Source organism: Miniopterus schreibersii (assembly GCF_964146895.1).
Source record: "Miniopterus schreibersii genome assembly, chromosome: 15".
In the NCBI taxonomy this organism is placed as follows: Eukaryota; Metazoa; Chordata; class Mammalia; order Chiroptera; family Miniopteridae; genus Miniopterus; species Miniopterus schreibersii.
In genome coordinates this window covers 9,905,639-9,922,856 of record NC_138115.1, presented here as the reverse complement: position 1 = coordinate 9,922,856, position 17,218 = coordinate 9,905,639, and the positions used below count along the sequence as shown (strand labels likewise).

General features: G+C 38.7%; 1 protein-coding gene across 5 annotated transcripts; it reads left to right on the top strand.

Annotated features, from left to right (window-relative positions):
• On the top strand, window positions 1-13,037 carry CEP15 (centrosomal protein 15). Of its 5 annotated transcripts, none has more exons than XM_081160456.1 (6): window positions 1-89; window positions 723-830; window positions 1,452-1,535; window positions 3,022-3,145; window positions 10,667-10,741; window positions 12,632-13,037. In XM_081160456.1, the coding sequence occupies exons 3-6, from the start codon at window positions 1,483-1,485 to the stop codon at window positions 12,761-12,763; spliced, it is 384 nt and encodes a 127-aa protein (XP_081016582.1). In that variant the 5' UTR covers window positions 1-89; window positions 723-830; window positions 1,452-1,482; the 3' UTR covers window positions 12,764-13,037. The 5 variants fall into 5 exon arrangements, with proteins under 5 accessions (XP_081016582.1, XP_081016583.1, XP_081016585.1 ...); XM_081160457.1 differs by having other exon boundaries at window positions 23-89; window positions 1,455-1,535; XM_081160459.1 differs by having other exon boundaries at window positions 88-351; window positions 1,455-1,535.
• The last annotated feature ends 4,181 nt before the right edge of the window (window positions 13,038-17,218 follow it).

The window sequence follows — 17,218 nt, the reverse complement described above, 5'->3', positions numbered from 1 at the left end:
GAGCCACGGCGTGGCCACGCCCAGGCCCGCTGAGGCCCAGCCTCCACGCAGCCGCCCCAGCTTTTCCGGAAGCGGTCGGAGAGCAGCGGGTGAGGCCCCGGGTCACAGCGCGGGCGGGGCTGGGCTCTCCGAGGGGTCGCTGGCGCCTGCCGGGGCCTGTGGGGACGATGTCCACGGGGAAGAGGGGGGGTGGCGGGGAAAGTTCCTGAGTCCGCTGGGACTCAGCGGGACCTGGGGTGGGCGGAGGGCTGATGACCGAGAGCTGAGGATCTTCGGTTCAAAAGGCCGGATTCCTCGCGGGGTTCGTCTGAGGCGCCGATGGCGGGCGTCGCAGAAAAGAAGTTACCTCGGGTCAGCTTTAAGGCATTCCCCTGATGCCGCCCTGGAAACTGGGAAGGAGGCAGCGAGAACTGGCCTGCGGGGATTTTAGGGGGGAATATCTGTAACTCGATCCTTGGAGGGTGCGGGGAGACCCTGCGAGCGGTTTCTGTCCTCGGTGCTGAAGACAAGACCGCGGTCCCCGCGGAGGAACCGCTGCGGGGCGGGGCGGTGTTGGCGATTCCCGGGCTGGGCTCGTGCCTACACTCGGAGGAGTGTGCTCAATCTTTCCATCAGCACAAGGACACTTGGGCAATCAGCAACCTGTGTTGCATTTCGTAAAATTTAGGAAAGCCAGTGCTTCATTCCAGGAAGGAACTTTATTCCTGTCGTTTCTCCCTTAGGGCTGGCACCCTCAACTTTCGCACCCAATCAGATGATTTGCCTTCAGGCCCCAAGCCTTTCAGAACATCTCGCTAGACCTCAGTATTCGCCCAGGCTCTGCAGCCAAGGTGAGCTTGCTCATGTGCCATGAAAATGGGCTTCCCAAACTTCCCAAATGAGAACCCTGAGCAGCCAAGGTAAGGTGAAGGGACCAATGGTGCCACCCACCCCCCATCCCCCAGTTACACGTAAAAAACACTTTCCTATTTGGACAAGAGATGGTAGGACTGGGCAGACTTCCAATAAAGGAAAGACCATGAATTTCCACTTGGTTCTCAGACTTGTTTGCGTGTGTGTGAGTGCACGCGCATGAGAGATGCTGTTCCTGTGTTGAATTTTACACAGTAGATATTTTTCTTTCTGTTGATTCAATAAAATGTTTACTAGTGTTAGTACCAGCTGCTTGTTTGTTTTGAATTCTGTTTAAGGTTAAAATGTGTATGTGGGGCAGGGGGCTGTGAAATGTGTTGCATTTACCTGGTGCATAGTATTCTTAGATGCATCTGGCTTAAGAAAAACTGTGCATTGTAAGTAAAAATGTTTTTAAGTTAAATCTTTCATTTTATACATTATTACATCTCAAGTTTTATTTTTCTCTTCTGAGAGAACCAATGGGTTGAGGTACTAAAATGACCAAATGTTGCAAAGCTGAGGACATGGTAGAAGTAACTCTAAATGTTTTTATTTAGCAGGAAGCTTATAAGGCAGCTTTAACTAAAGATGACTTCCTTGTTTGCTCAAGAAATTCGCCTTTCTAAAAGACATGAAGAAATGTAAGTTTTTTTAAAAGGCTAATCTAAATGTATAAATTGTACTGACTGTTAGTGAAACAGGAAGACTTAAAAATCTAAAAGTGTGTCATTTCAATTTTCTGATACTTGAGAGATTTTGGTCTTAGGGAATGTCATTGTCTCTTAAGAATAACAAGGATTAAAAGGTATAATTACATTGTATATGTTTTTGCTTTTGTTACTAATATCTAGATAATTTCATCCTTCCTCTCACCCTTTTTAGGCCTCACACTGGTAATTAATGGACTTCTCTAAGCCTCTTACCCTAAGCCAGCTTCATGGGTATGTGACCTGTGCAGCCACAGGCCCTGCATTTGGTTTAGTTCTCTAATGTTGCACTCTTGAAATCGCTAATACTTTTTAACAAGGGGCCTCACATTTTCATTCTGCACTGGGCTCTGCGATCATAGAGCCAGCCTTGTACTTACACTTGGTATCAACCTTTCTGCACCTCTGACTGTGGGCTCTCATTTTCCTTTCCTTTGGTTCATTACCAGGCCCTCTTCCTTGGCCTTTTAAGATACTTTATTTACAAAAAGGACTGTTCAAATACCAAATTTTAGTTCTATCCTCAATAACAGTTCTGTGGAACAATGAAACAGTGTTTCTTGAGAATCTCCACAACTATTTGGGAAATGGTTACTTTATTTTATATATATATATATATATATATATATATATATATATATATATATATGACTTACCTATTTTTTCTCATCTGACATATTTACTTAGTAATCATTTAAGAGGACCAAAAACTTGGAAACTGAGCATTGGACCAGTGAGAAACTTTTGAAGTATATTATATGTAACAAATAGTTTGATAATTCACATACAACTTTTTACATCTTCCTTCAATTGCTGATTTACCTTGTGAGTATGCATACATATAGCCTCTCACTCATCTATGGAACCATCATCTTTCTCTTGGCAAAAGAGGAAAAAAATATTTTTATTGCTTCTTCAAACATATGGAAGTTTAGCACAATTCTAAATGTGTAACATGAGCTTCAGGGGTATTGAAGTGTTAAGCAGAAGGTTTTGTATAGCAAGTTATATCGATGTGTGTGTGTGTGTGTGTGTGTGTGTGTGTGTGTGTGTGTGTGTAGGTATATATAAGTATATACAAAGTATGTACAAAGGGATGTGTATTACAGTTTGCATTTTCACCAAAAATTAAAACATATTTTCAACACTTTAAAATAATTGCATAAGACCAGAGGGGCTATAAAAGACAGAAGCATGTACTTATGGTATATATGTTAATAAAAATCAGTCATTTTATCCAGATTTAAGACTTATTGAACTACCTAAGTTTTTCACTGTCTTATTAATTGACATAGTAATTGGCTTTCAAAATTGAATACAAAGTGAAGTACAATTAAGAAATGAATGTTTTATACTGGTCAAGCAATAAAATGTCTCCTTCTAAAAAAACTTTATACATAGTAATCTTCATTTTTTCTAGAGTATCACAAAGATTAAAGTTACTTCAGCAAATGAAGAATAAATTTGGAGATCAAAACAAGGAAAAGGCATCTCAGATTCAAGCAGCTGAGACTGCTTTTAAAAGGAACCTTAGCCTTTTAAAGGTAAGTTTCCATGACTTGAGTATAGAGTTTTTTCACACCTTTTCAAAAAGGTTTCAAGTGAAGTTCATAATTTTGATTTATATAATGTCTTTGAGGGAATAAGTAGAATTAATGAAGCATCATCTATTTTGTAGACCCATGTTAGTTAGATAAGTATCATATGGATTCTCATTTTTTAAATGGAAAGAAGTGAAGTTTGCCTAAGCTAAACGTTCTCAATCAACCGGAAAAATCAATGACTACAGAAGGAATTTTAAGGTCATCTTATCTGTAGTAAGTAATAAATACATCTTTTATCTTCTCTTTGTAGGGAGACCTTGAAATACCATCAAGTACCTATACTGTATTTAGATACAACTCAAAACTGTTTAATATAAAAATAAGAATGATTTGATTTCGCCTTAGTGGGGCCATAGTCCACATAGAATTCGTATCTAAGATAACAGACTTTCAGGATCCCTCTCAATGGCGATGGAGGGGGTGGTCAAAGTGTGCAATTGCGCAGGGCCTCACCATTTGGCCAATGTGCCCACTTGGAGTAAAATCATATGTGTAACATTTTTTGGCTGCTTGCTATACTTTGCTTCCAGAATTGTGTGGCTTCATCCATAATTAAAACCCTAAAAGTTTGCTTCCAGTCAAGCTTCCAAGAGATCCTATGACTAAAACATTTGGTAGGAAGGCTATATTATTTAAGTTATAAAGCAGTGTTTTCAGCTTTTTATTGTTAAATATTTTCATCGATAGGCATGATATAGTTATCTCCTGTCCTCACTAGAGGATGAAGGAAGAGGAAAATTCAGTCATCTTCTCAGCTTCTGGCAGTTTGAGCCACAGTAATTTAAGTCACAGCCATAGTGCTACCAAAGCATTCTATGTTGCCATATGTCTTACTTGCCCAATGGTTTCTGCAATATTTATTTTTAAATGGAAATATATAGGATAATCTGGAATTTGCTGTGAAAAGTCAGAAAAACTAAATTAGAAGGCTTGAAGGCTTGGTTGCCACTCCAGCAAGGGCAGGTAATATTTGGTTTTCAAGCATCTTTTAATGAGCAAGTATTTGATGAATGCCCAGAGAGGGTCCTTACTATTGAGCTAGTTCTGGTTAGAAAGTGGGAACAACAAAATAAATATAAATCAGAGTTCTTCACCTCAAGTAGCTAACAGGCTTAGTTGATGGTGTAAGGTTGTCACACACAAAATATGACCCTTTATAGGATCAAACATTAAGTTATGTGGACTACTCAGCACTCATATTCAAGGAGTAAGTGTAAAAAATCTTTGAGAGCTCACATCTTCTAACAGGTCTCAGAGGAAGCTAAGCTGGAGCTGTTTAAACAGGCAGAAGAAGGCAAGGCATTCTGCTGGATGGTTGCAGAAGAGCCTACAGAATGAGTGGCCCTATGAATGTTCATGGGCCCATGAGCTAATAACTAGCTTGGAAAGTCACAGGAAAAGGCTGGATATGTATTGTGAGATCAAATGAGTAAGTTGAGACTTGATACATAGAGATAACATAGTACTGAAAGTCTTTGAACAAAAGAAAAAGACTTATGTAAGAAACATATGAGTGGCCTTTTAAGATATTTTAAGGAGGATTCATTTGCTATTTAGATACAAAGTGATTTCAAGAATGAAAGATTGGATCTAATAGCTATAAAAAAGCTGTCATGTCTAGAAGGAAAGAATGAACCATTTCATAGTCACCAGAAACCAGTGTGATATGGTATTTCCCCCAATTATCAAAGTAATATATTCTTACTGCAAAAAACATGAGAACAAAGAAGATGAAATAACTTACTTATCCTGCCCATCTAGGAATTAATATATTTTTGTATATTTCCTTAGTCTTTTAATAAACATTTATTGAGCACCTATTACATCCCAGATACAGATACTGTCTTTTCCCTGTCTTTGTTTTACATATTTTGAATAATTGTGTATGCAATTTTTTATCCTGCTTTCTCTCACATTTTTTTAACTTTGGAAATAATTTTAATGACTCTATTATAGAAATTATTGCAAAAGTAAAATAAGCAGGACTTGATTACAGGATTTTGAGTTGGGAGAGACTTTAAAAAGTATATAGATTAGATTGTCATTTACAGGTTTTCAATTTTTTTTTTTTTTTTTTTTTTTTAGCATAGGAACTTTTCCAAAGATGTAAAACAGATAAAAATGGACAGCTTTGGTCCAAAGCCCCACCCATTTAGCCCTTCTTTGCCTGCCTGCTGTGGCTCTAAGGAACTGTGAAAACCACTAATTTAGAGATGAGGAAACCGTAACTACTCCCAATACCCCTTGTCAAGAACAGGTTAAGTTACATCAGGATGTGTACTTAGTGCAGAACATGCTTCAAACATGGCTCCATTAAAACGTGGAAGCAGTCCTGTGAAGACAGTGGTAGCAACATAAGGATGACCTATCTCACCAACCACTGCTTGACCGTATTTAGGTGGTCTGGCCAACATGACAGACACTGAAAGGGAGTGAGCTTTCACTTTTGGAAAGGAAGTGTAACACTAGCATTTTAAAACAGGATGGTTATATACTAAAGGCCAAAATTGTTTTAAAACTAGTGTATTATGATTTGAGCAAAATTAATGGATAAAAGGTAAACATAAAATCAATAGCAATCCTATAGCTAGGCTGGAAAATATGAGAGATAACTTTCACATTAGCAATAAAATTACAAAATACTTGGGAATACTCTTAATAAGGGGTATGCATGATTTGTATAAAAACAATTATTATGTTTTAGTGGAAGACTCAAGAGGAAACTTAAATGGAGATACACGCCTTAATCCTGACTGGGGAGTACTACGTTTCTAAACTCAGTTATCATAAAGTTATTTTTAGATTTAATAAAATCCCAACAAAATGTGTATCAAACCCCCAAAAATTTCTCTAAATGCATTTGCAAAATTAATTAGCAGGAATATCAATATTTTTTAAAGAGGAGCAATGAGAGACTAATCCCATCAAAGATTCAAACATATTAGCTAAAGTAGTGACCTAAACTTACAGTGAAGGTTTCAAGAGCAAATACTGTAACAGCTAGTGGACTTTGAGAACAGGCTGAGTGGGCTTTCCCTGTTAGTATTAAAATGAAATTTATCTGCCTTTTACAAACAAACATGATTGGTATGGATTTGTAGGAGAGAAGATTTTGTTCCTCTCTCTACCTTTATCCTCACAAAACTTACTCTTACCCAAAAAGGGCAGTTTTGTGGTAATGGACGTCATCTCGGGAGGAAGGTGGACTAGCACTCCAGGGCAAGGGTGAACGGGAGAGTGCCACAGCAGCTTAGTCCTGCATGAGGGCTTCCAGGCAGGCCTGTCCTGGAAGCCTTCACAGGGCAGTTGACCGTTAGAGCCTTCAACCAACTGCCTGCCACCCAGATGGCCAGTGACTCACAGGTCCACGTCGGTGCTCTTTCCTCCTCACATCTCTCACTTTCTCCAATTCAATGAAGAATACCTTTAATGAATGTTTAAGTGTTCCTTGGACCTCATGCTTTAGTATCTTATTTTTTCTATCCCAGAAATTGCACCTCAGCAGATTAAAAGATTAAGCCCAGCCCAGCCATAGCCTGGTTCATGCTATATTTATTTATTTATTTTTAAGCCTCACCTGAGGATATTTTTTCATTGCTTTTCAGAGAGAATATACGCTATACATTTACAGGGCGATACATATTGCTGGGTTGGGAGAGAGGGACATCTGTGGGGAAGGGAAAGATCTGTCCATGAATTTTTGTGTTCCTGTTTCACTGTTCGCCATCATGAGTCAGCTAATCTACACAGGCTGATGAATCCTGCCACTGTGTAACACTTACACCATCATACACACTGGAAACTGTGTTTTAATTGTCATGAAAATTTTCAAACCATGTAGAAGAGGGAATAGAAGAATGTACTTCCACCAGATTCAATAATTATCAAACACGGCCACTCATGTTTCACCCATACACCTTACCTCCAACCCCAGCACCTCAGATTATTATTTTTTTAATATTTAAGAGAGAGAGGGCAAGGGAGAGGGAGGGAGAAATAGAAACATCAATGATGAGTCATTGATCAGCTGCCTCCTGCATGCCCCCCTGCTGGAGATTGAGCCCACAACCCAGGCATGTGCCCTGACCGGGAATTGAACCAGGATCTCCTGGATCCTAGGTAGATGCTCAACCCCTGAGCCATGTCAGCCGGGCCCCTCAGATTATTTTGAAGCTAATCTTCAACAACACATTGTTTCATCTGCTCATTTTATCATCTCTACATTACTTCAGTGTTTATCACTAAAAGAGAAGGACTATTTAAGCAAAATCACAATATCATCAATCTAAGAAATTTACAATTATTCCTCAAATATCCAGTCAGGATTCAAATTTCCCTGATTAACTTATAAACATGTCTTTACATTTGTTTGAATCAGGATCCAAATAAAATCCATCATTGACATGACAACAATGTGGTGATTGTGGGAGGAGGGAGAGTGGGTGGAGGTAGAAGAGGGTATGGCAGATAAATTTTGGTGATGGGAAAAAATTAAATTTAAAAAAGTATCCTGCTTAAAAAACCAAACAAAATCCAATCTGTGATTGATTAGAGTCCTGAATCTCTAAGAGCCCCCCTGCCCTTTTAATTTCTTTGTTGAAGGAATTGGATCATTTACCCTATAGTTTCCCATGGTCCAGGTACTGCTAATTACATTGTTGAGGTATCATTTGGTATGTTCCTGATTCCCAGAATTCCTATAAACTGTTAACCAAAGTTGTGCAGTGCAACAGAAATATAATGTGAGCTCCATATGTAATTATAAATTTTCTAGTAAACTCTTTTAATAAAGTCACATGAAATAGATTAAAATGTTAGTAAAATTAATTTCATTACATATAAAATATTGTTTCAGATATAATTGCTAGTCCTTCTGGCAGTATACAGTCAAAGACATTTTTCAGTCAGGCTAAGAAATTCCCATTAGCAATAAAATTATAAAATACTTGGGAATGCTCTTAATAAGGGGTATGCATGATTTGAATAAAATCATGGGTATCAATTATTTTTTAATCTAGGTAAGGACATATTTAAAGTATTTTTTAGCAAAACTAATCAGTTTCATGTTCAGTATGAAGTAAAATGAGAGATCGTCTAGGCATAAGTCCAAGTAAGTATTCAGTACATATTGTTGACTGATAGGTGTAATGATAAGGCCATCGCATTGGGAAGGAGGTGGAGAGGCCAGAGGAGACATCCCGAAGCTTTGAACTTTTAACGGCAGGGAATAAGAGGAGTTGAAGATACTGGGTGGCTGGGTGAACAGAATCCCCACTATTATACATACAGTACATCCAGTAGCAAGATGTTTGGTTTTATTAGGCTGAGAAGTAAGGGTAAGAAGAAGAGTTACCCATCCTTCTACTCTACATGCACAGTTGAAGCTAGAGAAGAGACAGTGTTGGAGGGAAAAAAGGTGAAAAGACAATGGATGTCACAAGTCTTAAGAAAGCCCACACATAGGATAAAAGAAGACGAGCTGAGAAGACGAGTCAGAGAGGAAAGCAAGACATCCAAAAAGTGAAACCTCACTTCAGGAGGAAGTCCTCTGGAGGATGACCGCCTCCCATGGAAATGCTGCAGAGGTGACAATCCCTCACCCAGGCCTGCTTTACCAGGCCACGTGTCCCCATATGTATCTGCTCTTCTGTAAGAGATATTTGGTGTCCTTGTTTTCTGATCTTTAAGAAAAGTGTTTATAGTCTTGTCTACAGATTCTAGTGACACCCAGATCCACCATTAACAATTTTATGCCCTAGCCGGTGTGGCTCAGCCTGCACACCAAAGGGTCATGGGTTCAATTCCCGGTCAAGGGCACATACCTGGGTTGCAGGTTTGATCCCCACTCCCAGCTGGGGTGCATGTAGGAGGCAACCAATCAATGTGTCTCTCTCACATTGCTGTTTCTCCCTCCTTCCCCTCCCCCCCCAAAAAAAAAAAAAATCAATGGAAAAAATATCCTCAGGTAAGGATTAACAAAAACACAACCTTATAACTAACTGTTCTTTACAATAATGATATACTTAGGGTTGTGATTTTATTCTATTTGTTTTATAAAAGTAAAAAGTAATTTTTCCAGAACTTTGTAAAATCTCAATATAATCACACAAGAGTTAGTCTCTTATCTGCTGGAACATCGGCATCAAAAGCTCCTTAGCACATGTCTTAGATGTAAACTTCTGGAACAGGATCAACATGCTAATAGATGGGCTTTTTATCCCTAAATTGATGCTTTTCCCCTTCAAATCACCTTCCTCTAGACAGCAGGTGCATTAATGGCTGTGCAACTTTGGGGAGTCCCTTTAGGGAATTTCCTGTTTTTCCCTTTTGCATTTCACACCCATTCCGTGCTCCCCGCCGCTGCCATCTGCCATCCCTTTTCTTCTGTTCAGCATTGGCTTCTTCACACCCACTCCCACGCCCTCTCCCTCCGTCTGTCCAACAGCCCTGTACTGAGATTGCTCCAGTGCTTGTACATGGATCAGAGAACTTTCCTTTCTATCAAATCACTAAGCTCAAAGGAGAGACAAAATTTACACGGACTTCAGCCAAGGCCTCCGTGAACCTTACAAACAGAAGCACAAGACAGCTCGGGTGCTGATGGGGAGCATTAATTTAAACAGAACTCACATGTTAAACAGAACTGCTATAGAGGTGCTACATTTCTGGGCATGAACGTCATACAAGCATCAAGGTAAAGTCTTTCCCAGGGTATGAATTAAGTTTAATTACCCTTGTGTTGCTGCAATAGTAAGAGGAAATACACACATCCACAAGTTCAGCTCCACATTAAAGCACAGTGTTTGAATGCCATCGGCTGAAGGATACACTACCGAGCAATAAAACCTGCCACAAGATAACAGAAATCTAGGACTGGAAATCTAGACAGAGTGAAAAGGTTCTTGTTGCAAAGCACTGAGGTACCTTAGTGACCTTTTAAATACGAGGAGTATTTGCATAAGTATAAAATGCTAAAAAGTGGAATATTGAACAAGTGAGATATATCATAAAATATCATTTACATGATCCAGACGGACTTGATCTCTTTACTTTTAAGGTTAGCACAGCATGGGGCTGGGTATATGACTGTTTTTAGTATCTGAATATTTGACTGTTTTATCCATCTGGCTGTTTTTAATGATTTGAGAGCTAAGTTGGTGCTCTGAGCAGTTTTAGAGGAAGTTTTTTTGCAAGAATTATTGACACTGTTTAAAATAAGACAGAACTTAGAAGTACCCCCTGCCTTTTACTTTAAAATAAGCCCTGCACTCTGCATTTGAAACTAAATAATTAAGCAATGATCAGCTCTCCTACTTCAGTGCCCCTCCATCAGTTCAAACTGTTTCCGAGGAGAGTCCAGGCGAGAGATTTGGGATATGGATAAAGCTACTGCAGGTGCCATTTGTGTGTGGTGTAGAAGTGGTAAATGCATTTTGTTTTAAATGCTGGTGTCTGTTACAGGATATAGAAGCAGCAGAAAAGTCTTTGCAGACCCGGAGTCACCCACTTCCACTGCCTGAGGTGATTTCTCTTGAGGTGAGAATCTTAAGGAACAAAGGTAAAGGAAGGACCTCTCATTGTAAATTAACTAGTGGTTAAATGTGTGTATTTCCAAGATTGATTTATTCAATTAAGTAAGATGTCTGGTCTTTATGTCCACAGAGCCATACTTTGTACATAGTAGGCAATTGATAAGTATCTTGATTTTAAAAAATATTTTATCAAGTGAAAATTTTATAAAGATCCTGCCTTTCTACCTAGTCACTTAGAAACAACTATCCTGTTAAACTCTGACAGACAATACTCACTACTGTCAAGATGACAACATGCCTAGCCAAAGTGCTTTTCCTGTTGTCTGATGTCACATGTAGCAAGCAGTTCAGCCCTTCACCAAAAACTCAACCAGTGCTACTTAAATGCATTTTATGCAGTATAGTGTGGCTTTTGTCTGTTTTATTTTGCTCAGTGCAAGAACAGATTGGGAAGATGGGTGGCAAAAATAAACCGTATTTGGCATATGAATGTATTTTTGATGAAAGGGAATTTACTACATATAGAATAGTTTGATTTGATATTTTTAATGACCTTTTTCAAATACAGTTTTGCTTGCTGCTTAATCAGGGATGTGAATAGACTGAAATTTAAAGGCTGAGAATTTGCCCCTTAATTTTCTGTGTCATCTGGAGTAATAAGAAAAGCCCATGATCAAGGAGAGAAAAAACCCTGGTACAAAGTTGCACCCTGGGCATGTCTTTCTTTGTTGAGTTCTCCAATACCTTCCTCTGGCCCATACAGGGCCCACACAATAGGGGTTAATCTAGCCGTGAATGGTGGAGAAGCTCCCAACCACAGGCCTCGGTGGTCTTTTTCTTAACTAGTCCCGCACAGCAGGATGACCTTTAGTTTGTATGTCAGGCTGTTTCTCAGACCACATGCACAGATGCAGAGATATGTAGAATCCCTCACCATTTTCAATTCCTAGGACCCCTGGAACTTTTAAATGCTCAGAGTGAATCGTTATGTGTTCTTAATGCTGTCTTAACTCTGGCTGAATTTCCCAGAATGTGACTGCTGGTGATGACCTAATACAAAATGCTCCCCTGTGACACAGAGCTTTGGGCAGGTTACTTTTCTTGACCTTCTTAGGACAGACACCCAAGAAACCATTAAAGCTCATGCACATGATATGGTGAAGTTGTATGAGCTTCTATAAGTTACAGCTGGCTAGAGCCAGGCCAGCGACACAGCATCTCAACTTCCAAGTCATTTCAATTAAAAAATGGTTAAGTGATCTTGATATTATTTTTTCATACAAAAAAAAGGAAAATAAAAATTTGTCATATGAAATGCTTTGTTAAAAGATACAGGAGATGCATTTTTTAATGTTTTCCCCTGTGTAATTCAGCGGTCAATTCACCTGAATCCTGTACTATAACATACTAGTTACATTTACATTTGAGTTTCTGATTTCATTCCAGGTCAAATCTTTTTATGTTAACTTTAAAGCAGTTAGTGTTTAATCATTTTATTGTAATAATTTTAGTGGGGGTAATCACTTGGTATGAGATTTGGAACATTAAACAAAAACATTTAATGACTGCAGCCATAAATGATAATACTGGTAATATTCACAAGGTTGACCACAAGAGGGCGTGCAAAATCACAATAAAGTTCTGAAACCTGTAATTCTGCCAGGCTCTGGTTTTACTGAGAAATTTGAAAATTAACACTAGTAAGTAGCCAGATTTTTTTCCTAAAATTAACATAAAATATTCTGTGGAGGAAGTGCATTCTACGTGTGTGTGTGTGTGTGTGTGTGTACACACACGCACACACACAGTTAAGTGAATAAACATTTAGACTATTATGAAGAGCCAAGTTCAATTGCTTGATATGCTTTCTTACTTTTGGATGTTTTTTTCCTAGACTCTTTACTGGGCATCAGTAGAAGAATATATTCCCAAATGGGAACAGTTTCTTTTAGGAAGAGCACCATATCCTATTGGTGTTGAAAATCAAAATGAAGCAGAAAATGCCATTCGAAACACGACACAGTGATAACTTCACATTCTAGTTCAAAAACTGTGTTTAGTAAAGCTGAATATTAAAGAATATGCGGGTCATTGCAGGAATTTTAAGAATCCAATATATTCTTATTGCTTCATTACATCCTCGAAGACAATAAAGACATGAGAATCTACTGGAAGGTCTCAGGTTAGCCCTAGAGACCTACTGCTCTCTCAAGGTCATGACTTTGTTTCTACCAAACCCATGCAAGTAGGAAAAACTAATATTGAAAAGTGGACTGTTTATTAAAGAAATCGCTAAATGAGTGGTGTGTGTCTTATTTTTAAATAATCATTTAGTCATTCTCATTTAAACAATGAATACCAATTGTTAGTTCTGATTTGACATTTTCTAGAATCTTTACTTTTCAGTTATTATGGAGACAAGACACAGGATCAAAGTGGTTGGTAGCTCACTATTTTCTTATAACAAATGAAAATATAGTGACACTAGCTTTAGTATAACAATATTTATCAGAAAATAGGTTCGGAGGATTTTGTTCCTCTGCAATAATCATACCCCTCAAAGTTCAGCAGGAAACAACTGAACTATAAAGCGTTTGGTAAGTAGCCAGTTTCAGCAGCACTCAGACTGGGTTCTGAAAGAGGACACCCGCTAGAGCCGGGGGTGGTTGCTGGATGTCGACTTGCCAGCTCCGAGAGTGCAAATAGCTCCTCTCTCATCCTTTCGTCTTTGGACTTGCCCTTCCCTCTCCCTTCTACCTTCATTATTTCTGAAACCACTGTCAGTCAGGAGGCTTTGGGTCCCAGCCCTCAACAGCTCTGAGATTCCTCCATGCACTGCTGCTTGAATACACAAAAAATTGTAACTTTTCTGACTAAAAAGGCAACTCCTGCTAAGAAAGGGGGTCTTTGCTACGGTACAATTAAAGATTTTCTATTTCAAACTGGTTTGTGTTTTTAAAAAGAAGATAATAGGACAGCTAAACAAGTGCACTAGATTGAAATATGCACTGTGCTGACGAGGTCCTTCAAACTCCCACCTTGGAAATGTCTTGCTGAGTGGGCGCTGGTGTGGATGCCAGTAATGCTGTTTTCATCACAGGCACTGGCAGGCTAGCCTACTTCTCCAGTGTGAACAGTTGCAATGGAGAAATAAACAGCACAGAGTCGGTCCGAGGACAATTTCATCTATAGTGTCACAATACAGAATGTCACAAAATATTAGAACTGTTATATAACTATCTCGAGTATCAGCGTAAAAGCTGAAAGCCTTTTTAAAAAGGAAGAAAAAAGAAAACTGGCATCGCGGCCAGAAAAATTCTGTACCTTCTCAAGAATGTTCTGCCACAAAAATAAATCGATAATTTTCCCCGTTACATTACAGTTTGGTTCCCAGCCATCCAGTTGAGTTAGCGGGAGGATGCAGTGCTTCCTAGCAGCTCTGAATCCGTAAACAGATTTAGATGCAGGAGAAAGGAACATGAGGGAGTTTTTTTTTAACATCCAATCTTTCCCAGCATATGCACATAGGAAGGTGAATGAGGCAATGTGAAACTTATTTCTCTTTAGTCAAGTGAAAAAAAAGGCTAAACATTTGTTGAGATGGTAAAATATTGTGTCAAGCAAGTAGGCACATTCCAAAATTAAACAGTGGTTGATACGTTAACGTCCTCAAATATTTGAGCGCACACTTCCTTTGAGTTCTGTAAATTAAATCACCAGTAGGTTAGATTAAAATACAAAATGAATAGCAATTTAACCATCTCAAAAATTCAGGTTTTTTCTCCCCTAAACTAACTCACTGAATAGTTTTTAAAGAGTGTGTAAATTTAATATATTCTGGGTTAGGATTTGGGGCAGAAGGGAAGGTGTTTCTAGGTGTTAGCTGTCTCATTTCTCCCATTTCTAGTTAATACCTCAAAAACTCCCAAAGATGACTTTATTCCCGGCCCCCACAGAGCTTTCTCCACCCCTCCTCTCCTTGGAGACTGTAACAGATTGCACCACATGGTGTGTTTAAAAAAAAAATTCCCATAGGGACCTGGATACCCCACTAAAGGTCTTTCTATTCCTCATGGCAAATTAGCTCTACATAGGAATTTCCAAATATTTTCTTAAGGAGAGAAGAAATACCATATCTAATGCACGTTTTTGTACACAATCAGTAGGAATCAGACAAGAAAAAGGAAATGTCAACTACTCACACCTCCCCCTTGTCAATTTGTTCCCCTTTCCATATGCTACATTGTACCTACTATTTAATCTTCATTAAAACTACATTTTTTTTTTTTTTTATAACAATGGGTTTTCAAAGTAAAGGCTGTTTCAAGAATTTGTTTCCATAGCCTTTCTTGGATTGTTGCACATCTCTAAATAGTCAAAGTTCATTTTCTGCTGAACTACTTCGAGTATATGAAATTATTCAACTATAAAATGCTAAGGATCAGAAAGAGCTGCAGTTTTTCTCCAAACTTGAAAAAATAAATTTTACTAAGCACTAAGGAGAAAGCCTAGTACGCTGGACGCCAGACATCTGGTCTTCCCATGCGTAGGGAGCAGCGTGAATGAAATACAAGGCGAACAGACAGTTCTCTGCTCTGTGTACGAGGCATTTTAACTTCAACTTAAAACTTAGACAATACTAATCTTTCACTCTCTTTACAGTTTTGTCTCCTCTGCCTTTCTCCCTTTCCATCAGACAAAAATAAGCTGGATAAGTGGGTACATTTTTAAATCAAAATTAAACTTATTTGGAGGTTATTTGTCACTTGTAAGATCATGGGAGACAGGCTGAGGGTGAGGTGAGGATGGGGCATGTGAAAAACCAGAGTTTGAAATCACCAGTTTTAGACAAGAGGAAGACACTACACTTTAAACCACTGTCGGGTGGGCTGTAGCGTGTAAAGTTTGATGCCCAAGGCCATGAATTGGGCTTATCTACAAAATATATTATTTTCTTTCCTTACTCTATTAATCTGTCTTTTTACTCGCAGCCAATTCACATCCTTTTATTTTTGTAAAAGGATTTTACTTGAAACAAAGTTTTAAATCTCCCTAAAGTTTCTTCCTCCTTTTTAAGAACTGCCCAAATATAAGCTATGTGGCTTAAAACACTTCAACAGTCTGTTTTGCCTCTTTCACTTTAATTAGGGTGCTGACCAAAGTCCACTCTTCAGAGGAGGCGACCACTACAGGGTGAGTTCAGAGGGGCAGAGATGTGTGGGCAGTGTGGAGAAGGGCAAGGGGAGAAACTACTTTTAGAAAGCTTCAGTTTGGAACAAGGGGGTCTCTCTCTCTCTCTCTCTCTCTCTCTCTCTCTCTCTCTCTCTCTCTGGTGGTGTTTTTGTTTGTTTCTCGTAATTTAGGCGTTACTTTGTCTAGTAAGAAATTTAATTCCCTACTGATAATAAAAAAACATTCAGAGTTGTCTGGGGCAAACATGGGGACATGTCAAACTTCAGCAATTAGGGAGAGGATTGGTTTGTGGATTTGACACCTGGCATTGTGACCTCCCTTTCTACCTGGACCTGAGATTATATCCTGACTAAAACCCAAGACAAGGAAAATGACTCCAACAAAGACAGAGGCTAAAAAAATGCTTCCGGACATCATCTTACCTCTCAGACTCAAGTTTCCTTGCTTGTGAGAAAAAGGACCAGGTCTCCTCCCTTATAGTAATGTTTTCAAGTTCTTGCTATTTTAAAAACTCTAATTTGTGTCTCAGACAAAGACAAAGACTGAAACTCTGCTGAAGTAGTGTCTTGACTGACTACAATACAAATCAATAAATAGTGGCTTTGAAAGGAAACAATGAAGTGTTATTTTAGAAAGTGATGATTTAGTTTGTTTCTATCTTATTGATGATAATTGGTTCATTTAAACTCCAGTGTTAGGAAGGAATAATAAAGAATGCTTTGACCCTAAGTCCAGGTTATCAATGTACAAGTTTTTTAATGTTTTACACAATTTCACTTTGGGGACAATCCAGTCAAATTAGAGGGAGACAAAATTCCATTTATATGTTTCCTCTAGTCCATCTCTATCTTTTTTCATCTCCCAGTGCAACATAATTATTTTTCATACACTGTCTCCAACTATTTATAAGATTTGTAACACTTATAAACATCCTTGTAGTAGAATGCTCTACCCCTAAACAAATACTCAGATGTTCAAAAGAAGACAAGAGCCTTTTAAAATGCTATCCAGTAAACAGAGGTGGATATCATTCAAGCACCACTCATTCGTTCAACAGATCTTATTTACTGCCTACTGTGTAGTGGGCACAGTTCTAAGCACCAAGAATACAGCAGTAAACAAAGCACCCCCCAAAAATCCATGTTGTCATGGAATTTGCATTCTGAAGGGTTAGTGGGTGGAGGAAGTTGAAGGCAGTGATAAACAAAAGGTAGTACTTGATGTAGTAAACTGTCACAAGGTCTAATACAGTACGAAGATCTAAAATGTCTTCTCATTGCAAGAAAAC